Below are 17,809 nucleotides of genomic sequence, written 5' to 3'. Positions count from 1 at the left end.
GTGACCTGGAGAATCGGTAAGGCCGCAGGCAGATGCTTGTTTGGGAAAGCAAAGGGGTGTGTTTTTTACTTTTCTCATCTGCTTATCAAAAGTCCATCAGCTGAGGAAGGTAACCATATCTGCAAGGGCACCCTTGCCCCTGCCATTGCAAAGAGAAGCTGGTCCTTTCTTTTTTGTATTTAGTGGTACTTTAAAGGTATTTACTCTTTATTTAAAGGCAATTAAGTGGAAATCAGGTGGTAATTTAAAGCAATCTGCATGTAGTGATAATTTAAAAGAATCTGTTTTAAAGGAAAAGCATCTTTCGCTGGAATAGTTACAGCTGATGGAGAATAAGAAACAGGAACATAAATTGAACAGGTTTTTCTCGTGTAAACTTTGACACTGTCTTACTGGCCTCAGTTCTGTTTCACTAGAAACAACAGCAAAGTGGGTACCTGAAGATGGTGGAAACTACAATTTTTCTTTGAACTTTGGCCTTCCCGTCTCTGTGCTGTGGAACCCACATGTTTTATACAAAAACAGAATTTCAGATCTGAAAGAACTGCTGTGCTGAATCTGTCCTCATAATGTTTATAACCTGCTATAGGACTTTGAACTTAACCGTTGTGTGAACCTTTTGGAATAGACAGCCATTCTCAATTAAAAAATTGCCAGTGATGGAAACCAGAATAAATATGTTTGCTCTCCTTTATTAAATGTTAAATGCTATTGTAAAGTCCTTTATATATATTAATATCTGTAATGTAAAACACTAGTGTTTAGTGTAGTATGACCACACTTTTCAGTTTAAAAAAAAAATTATGTCCATTTTATAGGATGTTAATCGAAAAAATACCAATGTGGTGGAATCATGGGAAAGAAGTAAAGAGAAACAATCCTATACTCACATCATCTCCAAAAACGCTTCCTTCACGTTCACCTGGGCCTTTCAGAGAATAAATGAGGGCCAAGATGTAAGTACTTCTTTACATACAAGGCTTTATAGCACAGCTTTCCTTGGACACTCACTGCCAGAGCTCCTGCCCTTCACTGAAGCTCACAGGCTTCTTGTAAAGCGTGCATGGCTGTCACCTTGGGAGGCAGCTGTGGATAAACCATCCATGTTGACAGACAGGCACATGCATAAGTCGATCTCTGAATCAGTGCCCTGGTGCACAGAGCTGTGATTAGTGACCACGTGCAATGGTTCAGTGACATCAGGGTGGTTTCCTTGGCTCTTGTTCCAGAGCAGACAGTTCATCAATGACATGGCAAAGATCTACTCCATCACGGTGACCAATGCAGTGGATGGAGTTGCCTCTTCTTGCCGGGCCTGTGCGCTGGGCTCTGAGCAGTCTGGCTCATCCTGCGTGCCCTGCCCAGCAGGACACTACATCGAGAAGGAGACCAGCCAGTGCAAGGAGTGTCCAGCCAACACCTTCCTGTCCATCCACCAGGTCTATGGCAGGGAGGCCTGCATCCCGTGTGGGCCTGGCAGCAAGAGCACCAAGGTACAGAAACTGAGTGTCTCTGAGTGATGGGCAGACAGGGTTTATTAGGACATAAGCGCTCAAAGGGCCAGTTTTAGTGCTTTTCTACAGGTATGTGCCTTGTGAACATTGGAGTATAATTATAACTAATGATCCCACTCTTCCAAATATGTCCCTAGTCTAATTTCTGTTTGCAGATATACAATAAGAAGATAAAATTGACCACACCGGCTCAAAAAAAGGCTCATTTCAAGAAGCTATACTGGGGACAGTGTAAGAACAGGGCAAGGATATAGATTACTTCCACCTGAAACTGTCCCAGACTCCTGCTGTTTTAAACTCAGAGACTTCCTCAGTTGGATGATGTTTCTGTGTCTTTAGAAACCCATATGAAATCACCCTTAAGCCTAGATAAACATTTATCATGGGCAGCATCCTTTTGGCAAGGAGCTGCACAAGGACTTGAAGAACTGCTCCAATTTGTTCATATTCTGCCTGGGTTCTCCAGCTGGGTTCTTATCCCATCCCTGTTTCTTGAGCTCTTTCTTGTGTTTCCTTTGCATGATGCAAGTGTAACTGAGGCCATGTTCTGGTCTATCTGGGACATTGGGATCCTAAAAGCACCCACAACAAAACAAAGCAAGAAACTCTGCACTTTCTTGGCTAATGCAGTGAACAGCAGAAAGGCCAGGCTTAGGGAACATTGAAATCCTGATATGTGAATGCAAGGGACTGAAACAGGAATGGGAATTCTCCCAAGGGAAAGGTGAATTACACAGATAGAAAAAAGTTCCCCTCCATCCTTAGCAAGGAAAGGAGTCCTGTCTGCACCTACTTGCTTTAAGGCCGAGATGAACCATTTGCTGCTGGTCCATAACTGCTCTTTAATGGATGCCTCTCTTTCTCTGAAGGACCACTCTGCCTGCTTCAGTGACTGCCTGGTGTCGCACATCAGGGATAACCAGAGCCTGAATTACGATTTTAGCAACCTCAGCCAGGTGGGCTCATTGATGAGCGGACCCAGCTTCACCTCCCGAGGCACCAAGTTCTTCCACTTCTTTAACATCAGTCTGTGTGGGAATGAGGTAAGCTCAGCTGGTGTTGAGGGTTGGGGGGATTAACCAATTTGCTGCTCATGTTGATGCCCTGTGGGATGACACTGAGACAGGACAAGCACTTCGCTACAGCTGAGCTGTCACCAACACTGTGCAAACACTTTCTTCTGGATCTTGCTCAGCAGTGCAAGAGGACTTTTGAGTAGCAAAATGATTTTTCAGAGCAGAGATGACAGCATTTTAGGTGTAAGTAATGCTCAGAAGAAAAACCCTGTCAAATCCCTACCTTTTCTTAGTTCTTGTGCCTTCAAGTTACTTGCATCACAACCCTGACCTTTTTGTGCTGCCACCAAGGAACTCAAGTGAAGAGTCTGAGTCTTTCAGCTGCCAACTTCTTTCCATACGTTTCCCTTGTGTCTTGGCTGGAGGTGTTGCTGTCAGCAGAGCCTCTGCTCTCTGTCAGTGGCTGAGGCACCTGTTGCTGACTTTGCAGCCTTTGAAAGTGGTGGAAAAATGTGCTTAGTGCATGAGTGCAAACAGTCTTTGCCCCAGAGTCAAAAGCTTTCTGTCTGGGGCTTGGACTGTACCAGAGCATGTTGTCACATCCATAAATTGAAGTTTTGGAGAAGTACCAGTGATGTGTATTGTCCTGTGAAAGCCAATGCATGTAGTTTACACTGATGTTCAGCCCTGCAAAGTTCTGAAGTTGCTTTCCCGTATACCAAAGGCTTTGCATGAGTTGAGGCAAATGAGTAGTCACGCTTCTTTACAGCATTTTGAATACTTTTAGGCTTAAATGTGTGTTTACTACCTGGATATGAGCTGCTGACAGCGAGATCCACAAAGATACAGATATGGCGCTCCCCTGTGGATCTGGTCTTCATTTTCCCAAACTACTAGGATGGTACTGCAGTACTTCCAACCATATGATTACGTCCTGAGTACCTGGCATTTTGTCAGGACAACTGAGCCTGGTGATTTGTCTTTCATTGCTGTTACTCTGAGATTCTAGCACTGGTCTTGACATGTGACATTAATGCACCCTTGAAGGTTATGTATCTGTTTAGGGGCTTCACGTATTTGTGCTTTGAAAATATTTTATCTGGATTCAATCCCAAATAAAGAGGTATTCTATAGTATATTATTTAAAGGCAAGGGAAATATGGTTTTCCTTTGTGAGCCATTTTATTATGCTCTGCAAGTAAACACTGCGCTGTCAAGATAAACAGAGAAGAGTGCTTCGTAGCACAGGTTTCTGATAAGGCACATACCAGAGGTGACATCGTGTTTCTGGGTCTGTGCAAGGCTTTAATCAGAGCTTTCACAATGGCACAGTTTGCTGTCGCAATTTGTCTCTCTCATGATAGAAACATCAAGTTGTTTCTAAGGTGCAGGAATGAAATTCTTCCAGTTTGCGGTCAGGAAGTTTGCAATCTCTCCTTTCCCAAACTTTTTCACATCCTATCAACAACCAACAGCTTCCCCATTTTTTTCCTGATTGTCCACAGGGGAAGAAGATGGCTATTTGCACTGACAATATCACAGATATTACTCTGAAAGACATGGTTGCAGAATCAGAAGATTTTTCCAGCTTTGTGGGAGCTTTTGTCTGTCAGTCCACAATTATCCCTTCAGACAGCAAGGGTTTCCGAACAGCCCTGGCTCTGCAGTCCAACAGCCTTGCTGACAGGTTCTTAGGTATGTGGTTTGTCTTCTGCATGTTGTTATCATGGATGTACTCTCATGTATTTAGGGCTGCAGAGTAAATCCTTCTCAGCTCAGCAGTGCTGCATTACACTGGGAGAAAAGCAAAGGAGCAGCCCAAGATTCAGTCCCACTTTGTTCGTGAGCTGTGAAGCAGATGTGGACAGATGCCATTGCTTTTTGCTGCTGTTGCAGTACAGCTGGTGGCTGGAGAAGAGTAAGGGTCCCCCATTCTTTGTTTTCCATGCCTGTATTACTCGCTCTTCCCTGTGTTTGGTCTAGTGGGTGCCATGATGCATAGAGTTTCAGCACAAAAATCTGGAGAATGTAATTAAAAAGCACTGGTTTTCTTTCATGTTTTCTACCTGCCTCATGCAGGGCAAGACCAATCACTGTAGTAGTCACATTAGTCCAAGTATTTCTGCCTATGCCAAGTCCGTACTCGGCCAATTTCAGAAGAAGAAGCTGGTGCTGCGACATAATTAGTTGAGGAAGGAGGAGGCTTAGGGCAGCATGGGGCTGTGCACATCATTAAGTCTTGCATTGCTCTGGCTCACAAGTTCCCAGAGTCTGAAGCCAGAGTAGACAATGAAGTCATTTAGTCTGTTCACCTATCCATTACAGGCACTGAGCGTTTGTACTTTCTCCCTGGCACTGAGCCCAGAAACTCATGTTTGACAAAAGCATGTCTTTGGAAGAGCACTGAACCTGGACTTTTAAGACTGCCAGAAAAAAAAGCTTTGCCACAGTCACTGGTATTTTTTTTCCACTGGTCAAACACCATCTCTGTATTTTGTTTTAAAGCAGACTTCTTTCCTGTTTGAGTTTGACTGGCTTCAGTTTTCAGCTCCTGCTTCTTGTTACTCTTTCTCCATTTCACACCCACATTTTCCTCCCTGGAGAAATATTTTGTGTACTGGAATCATCACACCCTCCCCAGTCTGCTCTTCTGATAAACTAAGTAGACCAAGTTCTTCTAAGTATCTTGCTATCATGTATTTCTCTTAAGCATCTGAATAATTTTTTGAGGATCTTTCTGAAGCCTCTGTAACTTATTGTTATAATTTCTTAAAGCATGGGCATCAGAATGAAATAGTATTCCAGTATTCACTATAATGGCAATAAAAATTGCTTCTGCATTTGTATTTAAATGCAAGGATGGAACCCCTGAGTCCTTCTTTCTCCAGAGTCATGGGATTTCATGATGACTTCTTGCATCTGATGTCCAGTCTAGATCTTTTCCGAAGTTAGAGTTTCCAAGGGAAAATCTCTCTTCCTTAGGACTGGCCTTCATCCCTTGCTGCACTTCTCTGCACTAAAATATATTTAGTTTGACTGGGACCATCTTACCAAGTGAATTAAGTTGCTTTGTATTTTATTCCTTAATCTTTGTCTCACCTACACACTTTACCAACAGTGATTATATAGTTACTTACAGATCCCTGATGATAATCTTGCATTTTGGGACTCCAATATCAATGCCTAGAGAAGCCTGGAGACATACCACATTGGACGACAATTTCCCATGGCCAGATAATTTTATAATTCATTAGTTAAACAATTTTTAGTCCAGAGTGTGTGCTTAATTGGTATTACACTACTAACTTTTAAATTAGGATCTTGTGTGGTAATTAGTGAAATACTTGATAAATTTACATAATTTTCTTTAGCAACCAAATTCATCAGCACTCAAGGAGTGAAATCAGATTTGTTCAACAAGAGCAGTTCTCCATAAATTCTTGTTGACTGTCTCTCATTACATATCTATCCATTAACTGAAACCCATCTTCCACTTACCATTTTGCCTCATTGTGTTAGCCACATTGTAATTTGGGTCACCATATCCCCTCTCCATCAGCCTTCTGATATTTTGCTGTCATTAAAAGCTCTATTAAAGCTTACTGTAGGTATGGGTTTGCTAGTTTATAAGTATGCATGCCAAGGAGATGCCAATATCCCCTCCGCCCACTGAAGGAATGAGGTGTTCAGTCATTGTCTTGGAAAGAAAGGAGATCGTCCTGATTTTTTCTTAATACAGAGAAAAGATATCAAGCTCTTCTGCTGCCTTTTCATTATTGCAATTGTTACATTTTAAAATGGTTGAAGTTTGCCTTTCCTATCCATAAGATGTACTTTTATTTCTAGGATTTCTAAAAAAGCTCCAAACGTACAATTTTTCTAGTCCTGGCAAACACAGGCTTTTCCCTGAAGTCTTTAGCATCCATTATCATTTTTCTGTAACTCATAACTTTTGATTTTATTTGATTCTCTATTCCCCCTCCATTAAGCTTGTGCCAATGTTTTTATTTTAATTGCTCTTTTAGCGCTGTTCTGATCCAAGGTGGACTCTTAGTCAAAACTGTTGTCATTCTTGAGAGAGTCATTGTGGCTTTTTAGCCATATAATTAATATCCTCTGAAGAACATAATTTTTTTTCACACTTGATTTTGCTTCTAGTGTTCTTATTTTTGAGAAACTGCACTTTGAGATGCCATCTGTACAGTACTGCATATTGGACGGGAATATTCTCTCGTTGCCTCTGTTGAATATAATAAGGTCCCTAGGAGCTATCACCTTCCAGTCTAGTGAGTAACTAATCTCTGTCCATTTTGTTGAAATCCAAATTTAAGTTACCCTGTGTTTGATGCAATGTCTTTGGTGAGAGGAAATGATCATCCTTGCTGACGTCATCGTATGTTCTCAGAACAGAGGTCCCTCAACAATAACCTGACATCTTTCTTCACATGCTCCTGATGGTTGCTGTAGCACAGCTCATTTTGTTCTGTTGGTTGATGTGATGCTCTGTAGCTATCCCTCACCTACAAGCCCTCCTGAGCAATGTTACAGAGCACATTGATCCATGTGCTTTCACAGTCCCAAGCTCTGAGTTGTCCTACACCAGACAGTAGTGTCTAGTGCAAACTGTCACCTTTGTTACCTGCTATATTTACCTAAAAGGGTTATAAGCAGACATGGATTTTCCAGCTGTGTGAATCGTCCTCCCAAATGTAATGCCAGTCAAGTCAAAGTCATGTCAAAGTCCTAAGAATTCAGCTAGGCTGTCTGTACTGTTGCAAGAACAAATGGAAAACTTCAAGTCTTTCCCGTCTTCCCACCAGTTGCAGGGTGCTACCACTTCTTGTTCTAGCCATTTTTCACTTCACTAGAAGGATGCCGCCTGTCCCATTTGTACAACTCCTTCTTCTGAAATGTTGCAGCGCAGCACCAATATTTTCTGTCTTCTTTGATTCATGGGGTTGGAAGAATTTCTAAGAACTTCGGTTACTTGTTTTTTCCTCTTTTTCAGCTCTTCTCCAAGATCCATGCAGACCTGTGTAACCCATGTTGTTCCACACACCAGCCTATCATTTGTTCCAAAAAGTCCTATCAAGGCTTGCCTACAACTCCATAATCCTTCTGAATCTTGTCATTGCATCTTTCAGCTTTTCTTCCACAGTACTGCAGATTGCTCAGGGTGTTACACGATTATGATGTGTTAGGGTTATTCATTCAAGGCACATGCTTTGAGCAGGTGTTTGGATCAGGTATCTTCAGCGGTCCTTTCCCAACCTAAATTATTTTATGATTCTGTAATATCCTGTTATTGCTTTAAATTAATGAAAAAGAGTAAAACTTATTTACACTGGTGTTGTTTTATTATTTTTTTTGGTTTTTTAAATCTCTATGTAAGGAAATCAGACTGTATGAGGAACATACAAATCTGCAAACTCTAGTTAGAAGAAAGTATATCATGTATAGTTATGTCATTAAATGCTGTTAAGTGAGACCCGTACCTTTCAGACCGAGAAAATGTTATATGTGAACCCCATAGAAATCCATTCTTAGTTTATGCCTTTTACTTTTTCCTTTAATTTTAGGAGCTACTGTGGAAACAACACTGGAAAATATCAGCATAAAGACAGATATGTTTCCTCCCTCTCCAAGCAAAATACCTGATGTGCATTTCTTTTACAAGTAGGTAAAAAAACCAGTTTATTGGTACATCAAATTTCTTCATTTGTTTAAAGGAAACTAAAGCTGCGATAGGAGATCTTTAATCCACCTTTAATCTTTATCACTTTAATCAGGATATTTATTGGCAAGTTGGAGAACAGCTTATGAAATCAGCAAACACTCTTCCCTCAAATCTAAATTACACTTGATCTGGAGAAAGTGATATCAGAGCTTTGATTCATCCAGGTGCCACTTACACTGTCATGTTCCTTTCCATAATTTCTCATATACGGCTTTGATATGTCCACTTCCTGTTGCATATTTTCTTTCACATTCATTTTTCTTTACTTTGATGTTTAAAAAAATGGACTAATTGAGGTCAAAAATAATTGTTCCAACCTGTTACTAGTAACTAGTAACACAGTTACTAGTGTGCTTTTCCTATTCTTCATTTTCCTCCATAAAAAGAATACCTCAGCTTGGGTAAGAAATAGCTCAAAGGTCACCTCACTTAAGATGTCTGCATGCTGGTGTCTTCGTGTGAACAGGGTTTCTAAGCTTGGGCTCTGGAGCCCATGGGGCTCTTCAGCTTTTCTTAAGGCATATACCTATATTTGTTCTAATGATTGGCTCTCAAGGTTGTGTTGGTGTCAGTGATAGATCTTAATTGGCTATAGAGCTTTGGATATCAACACTTTATGCATAAGTGAATACGTAAATTAAGTGTCTGATTCTGCAAATTGAACCCCACACCAGTGACCCTACTTTGAGCGTACTATGAACTTGGCTTAAAATGTCTACCATGTTGGGAAAAGGTCCATTTTGTTAATCCCCTTTGCCTTGTGCTATTTCAGGACAGTGTGGTTCTCAGATTACTAGGCGAGGAGAGAGCCATCATAAACTCTCCAACAGAGTAACACACCAACCACAGCACGTGCGATTCTCTTTTTAAAATGTTCTATTCTGTTTTGTGGGCGTCTTTATTCCTTGACTCAGCAGAATTCAAGCTAGCTAGAAAAACAGCAGTTCCCTGAGTGGTATCTCAGAGCACTTTAGGATTTAAATGAAATGGTGAAACCTACTCTGGTTCTGTTGGTCTTTTTTTTCTTCCAGCTGACAAAGGCAAAAGCCCTGTGGTAAAGGGTATTTCTTTAGTACTGCAGTTGCACGAATGGACAGAGACCTAGAAAAGAGCAACATGATTTACTGAAGTGGAAACGTATTACATTTCTCCTCTTGTTTGACATTAGGTCTTCAACAGTGACAACCTCCTGTGAAAATGGCCGTGCAACTGTTGTGACAATGAGATGCAACCCCAACAAACCAGACCAAGGAGAGCTTTCTGTACCCAGGTATTTATGTATTTGATCCTAGTAGTGCCTAAAAGCCTTTTCCCCTCAGGCAACTTTTACAAAACTTGTTAGTAACTTTATAGTTAACAGCAATGAGGAGTGCTGTCTGCCCCATCAGCCATCCAGGACATCTCACTCATTTCTCCTAGGTGAAGGACATCTGTGTCCATCTCCTCCCAGCCCACCAACTGCTGTGTATTTAGGCTGTGCGGTGAGAGAAGTTAGAGCTCAGGCAGGTTGTTCCAAGGTTAAAGCCAAAAGCAAATGTAGTGATGTTTTCTATTGTCCACTTCTCCTTTATTTTGGTCTTTGGCCTCCTGATTAAAACTGCCTAGTCTGGGCTTTGAGAGGCAGTTTTTCTTCCCTGATCTACGGCAGTGGCTGTGAACAAAGTGATTTTTTTTGAAAAAGAGCAACCTGTCCTACGAACAATGAAATCTGCTATTGCAATGTTTATGTGAGCCCTGACTCTGTCTAGTTCAAGTTCAATATGCATTTATTTATGTGTCTCATCACTCTGGTTTCTATCCTGAACCCCTTGTACCAGTTGTGTTTAATTTGCCTGACCTTTTTTTCCCTTCACTCTGATTAAAGTGACTCTAAAAACCTCTTTTTTCCAAAGTACTCTTTATTCCTGCACCTGAAAATTTGCAGAGAAAAAACAATAAAATAATTCATTCTGTTACTCTTCAGCAACCGCCTGTGATTCTTCAGAAGTTGCCCTCAATTCTTATAACCCTCCTCTTTGGCTGTCAAGGCCCAACTTATTCCATCTGGATGTTACTATAAATCTGCTGATGGCCCCCTCACCGATCCTTTTTCCCAAAAGTGAAGTCCCCTTCCGAAAAGCTAACAGTGTGAGAAGTGTGGGATCATCTTTGATCCCTGTCCCTGTTGAGGCAGGTGAACCATGCTCACCTGAATGAAGGAAAAGAGGCATCTATTTCATAGGTGGTAGATGAACGATTGGTGTTTGAGCACCTTTGTAGATATTTAACCCAGTTTCTTGGGGACCTGGTACACTACAAATTATGCTGGACAGCAAGCCACCATCTATCAGCTGCTGTGTGAAAATCCTTCAGGTGTCATAATGTTGTAGGTTAAACATGATGTGAGCTGTGAGAACTCAGCAGTAGTGAGGGAGGAGTAACCTACCTTGCTTTGAAAGTGTGAGCATGGACAGAAATGGCACACAGCTGACATGATGTAACATATCTCAGTTCTTGTTGACTCCTTCCTAGCCCCCTTTGATTAGCTCAGCAGTCAGACATCTATTTTCAAACAGAAAGATATCTGATACATGTCACACAATACTGTATATAACTCCTTGATCCTCAGACATGGTGTTTAGTATCGTATGAAGTGCAGTGTAAGATGAAAGAGGCCGAGGAGAAAGGTCTGTCAATGCTCTTGCCATATACATTGAAAAAATGTTCCATAATCCAGAGAAGACAGTTATCAGTTATTCAAACCAGGATAAGGCAGAATGGGCTTTTAGGCCTGTGGATTTTTCAGTCCTTCAGATCAGGATAACAGATTTCCTGATGATATAGAAGAATCACAGAATCACAGAATCCCAGGTTGGAAGAGACCTCAGGGACCATCTAGGCCAACCTTTCTAGGAAGAGCGCACTCCAGACAAGATGTCCCAGCACCCTGTCCAGCCGAATCTTGAAGGTGTCCAACGTGGCTGAGTCAACCCCTTCCCTGGGGAGATTATTCCAATGGTGACTGTCCTCACTGTGAAAAATTTCCCTCTGGTGTCCAATCAGAATCTCCCCAAGAGCAATTTGTGTCCATTCCCCCTTGTCCTCTCCATGGGACTCCTTGTAAAAAGGGAGTCTCCATCTTCTTTGTAGCTACCCCTTAAGTACTGGTACATGGGGATGAGATCCCCTCTGAGCCTTCTTTTCTCAAGGCTGAACAAACCCAGCTCTCCCAGCCTATCCTCGTATGGCAGCTTCCCAGTCCTTTGATCATCTTGGTGGTCCTTCTCTGGACCCCTTCCAGCCTGTCCACATCCTTTTTGTACAGCGGGGACCAGAACTGCACACAGTGCTCCAGGTGTGGCCTGACAAGCGCTGAGTAGAGTGGGATAATGACTTCTTTCTCTCTGCTGGCGATGCCCTTTTTGATGCAACCCAGCATCCTGTTGGCCTTCTTGGCTGCAGCAGCTACTGTTCGCTCATGTTGAGCTTTCTGTCCAGCAGGACCCCCAGGTCCCTTTCCACAGAGCTGCTCCCCGGCCAGGTGGATCCCATCCTGTGCTGCACTCCCAGATTATGTTTTCCCAGGTGCATGACCTTACACTTGTCCTTGTTGAACTTCATAAGGTTCTTGCTGGCCCACTCCTCCAGCCTATTCAGATCTTCCTGCAGAGCAGCTCTCCCTTCTAGAGTGTCTACTTCCCCACTCAACTTGGTGTCATCAGCAAACTTCATCAGGCTACATTTGATGCTGGTATCCAGGTCACTTATAAAGATGTTGAATAACATTGGGCCCAATATCGATCCCTGTGGGACTCCACTAGTGACAGGTTGCCACTTGGAAAAGGAGCTATTTCCCACCACCCTTTGTGTGCGGCCTGTCAGCCAGTTCCCCACCCACTGCACAGACCACTTGTCTAGGCCATAACTCATTAATTTCTCCAGGAGGAGGCTGTGGGGGACCGTATCAAAGGCCTTGGAGAAGTCTAGGTAGACAATGTCCACTGCCCTCCCCATGTCAACCAGGCAAGTCACTTTGTCATAGAAGGCCACCAGGTTTGTCAAGCATGATCTGCCTTTAGTGAAGCCATGTTGGCTTTTCCCAGTCACGTGCTTCATTTGACTTGTGATGGCCCCCGGGAGGATTCGTTCCATAACTTTCCCAGGGATTGAAGTAAGGCTGATGGGCCTATAGTTACCAGGATCCTCCCTCGAGCCCTTCTTGTAGATAGGGGTAACACTTGCCTTCCTCCAGTCCTCTGAGACATCCCCCATTCTCCATGACTTCTTGAAAATTATGGAGAGCAGCCTTGTGATGATGTCAGCCAGCTCTCTCAACACCCTTGGGTGGATGTCGTCAGGGCCCATTGATTTGTAGGGGTCAAGCTCCTGTAGTAATTCATGTACTAACTCTTCCTTCACTGATGGTGGGTCGGTGTTTGGATCAACTGGCAATTTCATTCCCAAAGCCTGGGACCCAACAATGTTGGTAAAGACAGAGGTGAAGAAGGTGTTAAGGACCTCTGCCTTTTCTGCATCATTGGTGATTGATGCTCCTTTTCCGTTTAACACTGGGCCTATGTTTTCCTTCTTTTTCTGCTTATGGTTGACATACCTGAAGAAACCTTTCTTATTATTTTTGACATCTACAGCCAGTTTCAATTTGAATTGGGCTTTTGCTTTTCTAACTGCATCTCTGCATGCTCTTGCAATGCCCTTGTAGCTCTTGACGGATAATCCTCCACTTCTCCATCTCTGGTATGCCTCCCTTTTGGATTTGAGTAGACCCAGGAGGTCATGGTTGAGCCATGGGGTCCTCTTGTTCCACTTACTTCCCTTTCCTTTGTAGGGGATAAATTGGCTTTGTGCTTCCAATAGAGAGCTCTTGAAGAACTCCCAGCACTCCTTTAAATCAATTTTTCTGTATGGATATATTTCACATTTATACGACCTAGCTTCTTGCATGGACTTTTGGCCATTGCGGCTGTTAGACCTGATGTAATCATCAGTGACGAAAGCTGTGTGAATGTCCTGCCGTTGGCAGTACAACTTTCTTCTGCAGGCTGAATACGAAATAGGGTCATTAGTCTTTCTTAGACTAAGAGAAACTGTTATCTCTTCATTAACTGGTGAACATCCTTCTAGTAATTAACCATGACAGGACAAGTCCATTCCATATGGACGAAATCACCCAGACATCATTAGAACAACAGCAGGAACCAGATAGCGGCATTCATGTGGAACAGTCACCCAGTGCAGGAGAACAGCGGTAGAGGTGCGTGCTGGGCTAGCCCATGCTGGTGAAACACTGGAGTAGTTCTGCTGGTCATCAAGGTTTGCTTTTCTTTCTCTTCATCGTAGGCACATGAGTAGCACTCATTGCCAGGAACTGAACTGTTATTTTAGACCTTTGACGGGCCAACATCTGCTTTCCCTTGCAGAAGCATTTTACTAAGTGGGAAAAATTCTTCCCCCAGATTTTTCCATCTGCTGACTTGATGGATGTTTACCCATTTGTTGTACTTACCATTACCAATCTTCAGCAGCAGAATGTGTAGCGAGGATGCAAACCCCAGAGTGTTTCGTAAGTCATAACTAAGCTTTGCTCTCCTCCTAGCTCATGCCCTGCAGGCACCTGCGATGGATGCACTTTCTACTTTGTATGGGAAAGTGCAGAAGCTTGCCCTCTCTGCACGGAGCAAGACTACCACGAGATTGAGGGAGCCTGCAAAAAAGGATTTCAGGTACAGGACCCCTGTCTCCAAGTCAGATGGGCTTATTTGGGTATAACTTGGACTCCATTGAAATTTGGTGTGCAAGTCAGTATGTAAGTGCAGGCAGAGTTGGAAAATCTCAGTCCAGGCTCTGAGCTGGCTGGGTGCAAGTCTTATTGGTGAAATGCTGTGTCGAGAGTCAGAGATATTTCTGCCAATGGCAGCGTGGTTCTTGAAGGAAAGCTGACCAACTGTGTTGGTAGGGATGTGAACTCTGTATGCATTCATATATGCGGGCAAGTTATCTGTGAAGGGTGGAGCGCCCGAAGGACTTAATCCTTTAATAGCCATAAACAACAGGGACAGGCTAGGAAAGGGTTCAGAATTTCAGTTCAGAAATTCATCTTTCCTTGCTTGTAATTTTTTTTTGCTGCTGCCTTCTCTACTCAAATATTAGGAAGGCCTTTGACAGGTTCAGAATTGACCTGTTGATCAATAGCTCCAGTGTAGGCACAACACATTCACAATCACTGTCCAACCCATATTGTGCCAGCTCAAGAGCAATTCGGAAGAGGAAATCCTTTTGCCATGTCTGAACCTGCAGGCACAATCAGGGGAATGCTTGAGTAGACAATATGACTCAATCTGGAGTGTGAAAACCTCTAAACAGTCTGTCTACCTCTAAACAGCTTGCTTTCTTCAAATCTACATAGTTGTCTCTTTTCCTGTAAGCAGCTTACTTTTTGGTGTTTTCTGTTTTCCATTTGAAAGGAAACCTTGTATGTATGGAATGAACCAAAGCATTGCATTAAAGGGGTACCCTTGCCAGAAAAAAGGACCAGCACTTGTGAAACAGTGGACTTTTGGCTAAAAGTTGGAGCTGGTGTTGGTGCTTTCACAGCCGTTCTGCTCATAGCCTTGACCTGCTATTTTTGGAAGAAGAACCAGAAGTAAGTACTGCAAATTTTGCTCCATATAAAAGTAACCTAAAAGCTTGATATGGTGAACAGAAAACCATTTCATGGATCCAACCTTATGACAATGTTGGTAAGAAATACCATGTTGGACCAGTCTGTTAATCCACCAAATTGAGGTTTCTTCTGCCAACAGTGGTTTTTAAAAATTCTAGTGAGGAAAGTATAGGAAATCCACAGTAATTTGTTATGGCATAATATCTCAGCAGGAACTGTCTTTTTAACCCCCACAAGTCTGAAGTTGACTGTAGGTCCTGAAGCAACACAGCTTTCTGAAGGTCTGAAGACCAAAAGGATATCTCTTCAGTCTAATTAGTCCCTTTCAGCTGGGTCAAAATAATCATTGAATCATAGAATGGTTTGGGTTGGAAGGGACCTTTAAAGGTCATCTAGTCCAACCCCCCTGCAGTGAGCAGGGACATCTTCAACCAGATCAGGTTGCTCAAAGCCCCGTCCAACCTGACCCTGAATGTTTCCAGGGGTGGGGCATCTACCACCTCTCTCTGGGCCACCCGTGCCAGTGTTTCACCACCCTCATTGTGAAGGATTTCTTCCTTATATCCAGTCTAAATCTACCCTCTTTCAGTTCAAAAACATTACATCTTGTCCTGTCACAACAGGCCCTGCTAAAAAGTTTGTCCCCATCTTTTCTATAAGCCCCCTTTAAGTACTGAAAGGCTGCAATAAGGTCTCCCCTTGGCCTCCTCTTCTCCAGGCTGAACAACCCCAACTCTCTCAGCCTTTCTTCACAGCAGAGGTGCTCCAGCCCTCTCAATCATTTTTGTGGCCCCCTCTGGACTCGCTCCAACAGGTCCATGTCTTTACTGTGCTGAGGACCCCAGAGCTGGACGCAGCGCTGCAGGTGGGGTCTCATCAGAGCAGAGCAGAGGGGCAGGGTCATCTCCCTCGACCTGCTGCCCACACTGCTTGTGATGCAGCCCAGGATACAGCTGTCCTTCTGGGCTGCAAGTGCACATTGTTGGCTCATCTCCAGCTTTTCTTCCACCAGTACCCCCAAGTCCTTCTCCACAGGACTGCTCTCTATCCCGATATCTCCCAGCCTGTATTGATACTTGGGGATTGTCCAGATGCAGGTGCAGGACCCTGCACTTGGCCTTGTTGAACCTCATGGGCTTCACATGGGCCCACTTCTTGAGCTTGTCCGGGTCCTTCTGGATGGCATCCCATCCCTCAGGTGTGTCAACCGCACCACTCAGCTTGGTGTCTTCTGCAAACTTGCTGAGGGTGAACACGATCCCACTGCTTATGTCATTGATGAAGATATTCAACAGTCCCAGTCCCGGTACAGACCCCTGAGGGAGATCACTTGTCACTGATCTCCTTCTGGACATTGAGCCATTGACCACTACCCTCTGGATGTGACCATCCAACCAATTCCTCATACACCAAACAGTCCACCCATCCAATCCTTATCTCTCCAATTTAGAGAGAAAGATGTTGTGGGGGACTGTGTCAAAAGCCTTACAGAAGTCCAGATAGACGACATCCATAGCTCTTCTCTTGCCCATTGATGCAGCCACTCCATCATGGAAGGCCATTCTCTTGGTCAGGCAGGACTTGCCCTTGGTGAAGCCATGCTGGCTGTCTTGAATCACCTCCCTGTCCTCCATGTGCCTTAGCATAGCTTCTAGGAGGATCTGTTCCATGACCTCCCCAGGCACAAATATGAGGCGGACAGGTCGGTAGTTCCCCTGGGTCCTCCTTTCTATGCTTTTTAAAAATGGGAGCAATGTTTCCGATTTTCTAGTCCCCAAGGACTTCACCTGACTGCCATGAATTTTCAAATATCAAGGTTCTTGACCATTTAATGCTTAGGTCTATTTTGGCGGGACGTGTCTGGTCAACACCCAAAAGATCCCTGCTTCTCAGACTGAACATACTGACTGTTCCCCATCCCCATTTGCTCTGCTTTGCAAATCTCATGCCATAAACTTTCAAAACATGATTCACCTCCATAGGATTTCATCACCCTATAACACATCCAGCTTCACCAAACTCAGACTCCAATATCACAGTCCCCACCTCTTGCTACCTCCTACCTCACAGTGTAACACATCTCTCCCCTAAAGACCCCTCGGACATGGGTGTGATGCAGATTCTGATGCAGGCTGAAATCAGACCTGCTGTTGCCCCAGCCAGCACCCATGTCACACTTCATGCAGGAAATCCTGTCAACCTACTTGTGGTCCTCTGGGAAAGCATGACTCTCTTATAAGGATGGAGTGCTCATCTGCAGAGCAGGAGCTCTGTGTAGTCCTAATACTATTCTGGTTACATGTTTTTAATGATTAGAAAATATCTGATTTCCAGTAAATACCACAGAAGTAACTATGTGGAAGGGCTGCAGATAATCTAAATTAAAAAAACCTTGAATATGGGACATTTGTAAAAAATTTTATGCCTGTCTGGCTTTATATCTTCAGGCTGGAGTATAAGTATTCCAAATTAGTGATGACAGCAAACTCAAAAGAGTGTGAGCTGCCAGCTGCTGACAGCTGTGCCATAATGGAAGGAGAAGATAATGAAGAAGAAATAGTGTATTCAAATAAGCAGTCACTGCTGGGGAAGCTCAAGTCCTTGGCAACGAAGGTGAGTAGTAATTCCTACTATTAATACTAAAAATAATTATTACCTTTATTTATTACTAGATGTGATGAGGCTGTGATGCTAATTTGCACAGTGCTTTGTTGAGCCTCCCACGCACACATCACTCAGTCCATAGATGATCTGCTGAAATCCACAGTATGGATAATATAAGAGATGTCGCAGGGTATTGAGTATATGCTCCCTCTTCTGCAGAGAGAGTTCAGTAGCATTCTTTATTGTATGGGTGATACCTAAAAAGAGCAGTTAATGG

General features: G+C 43.3%; 1 protein-coding gene across 1 annotated transcript in view; it reads left to right on the top strand.

Moving 5' to 3' along the window:
* Positions 1-17,809, top strand: part of ELAPOR2 (endosome-lysosome associated apoptosis and autophagy regulator family member 2) — a 106,524-nt gene that overhangs the window by 84,248 nt on the left and 4,467 nt on the right. The window contains exons 13-21 of the mRNA XM_075081525.1: positions 819-956; positions 1,230-1,493; positions 2,384-2,557; positions 4,036-4,225; positions 8,110-8,206; positions 9,436-9,537; positions 13,861-13,987; positions 14,729-14,907; positions 17,376-17,541. Coding sequence (XP_074937626.1) covers positions 819-956; positions 1,230-1,493; positions 2,384-2,557; positions 4,036-4,225; positions 8,110-8,206; positions 9,436-9,537; positions 13,861-13,987; positions 14,729-14,907; positions 17,376-17,541 — 1,437 coding nt within the window. The remainder of the gene's footprint in view (positions 1-818; positions 957-1,229; positions 1,494-2,383; positions 2,558-4,035; positions 4,226-8,109; positions 8,207-9,435; positions 9,538-13,860; positions 13,988-14,728; positions 14,908-17,375; positions 17,542-17,809) is intronic.

Source organism: Phalacrocorax aristotelis, chromosome 1 (genome assembly GCF_949628215.1).
Source record: "Phalacrocorax aristotelis chromosome 1, bGulAri2.1, whole genome shotgun sequence".
NCBI classification, from domain to species: domain Eukaryota; kingdom Metazoa; phylum Chordata; class Aves; order Suliformes; family Phalacrocoracidae; genus Phalacrocorax; species Phalacrocorax aristotelis.
The sequence above is the reverse complement of the archived record's forward strand: the minus strand, read 5'-3'. Positions and strand labels throughout refer to the sequence as shown.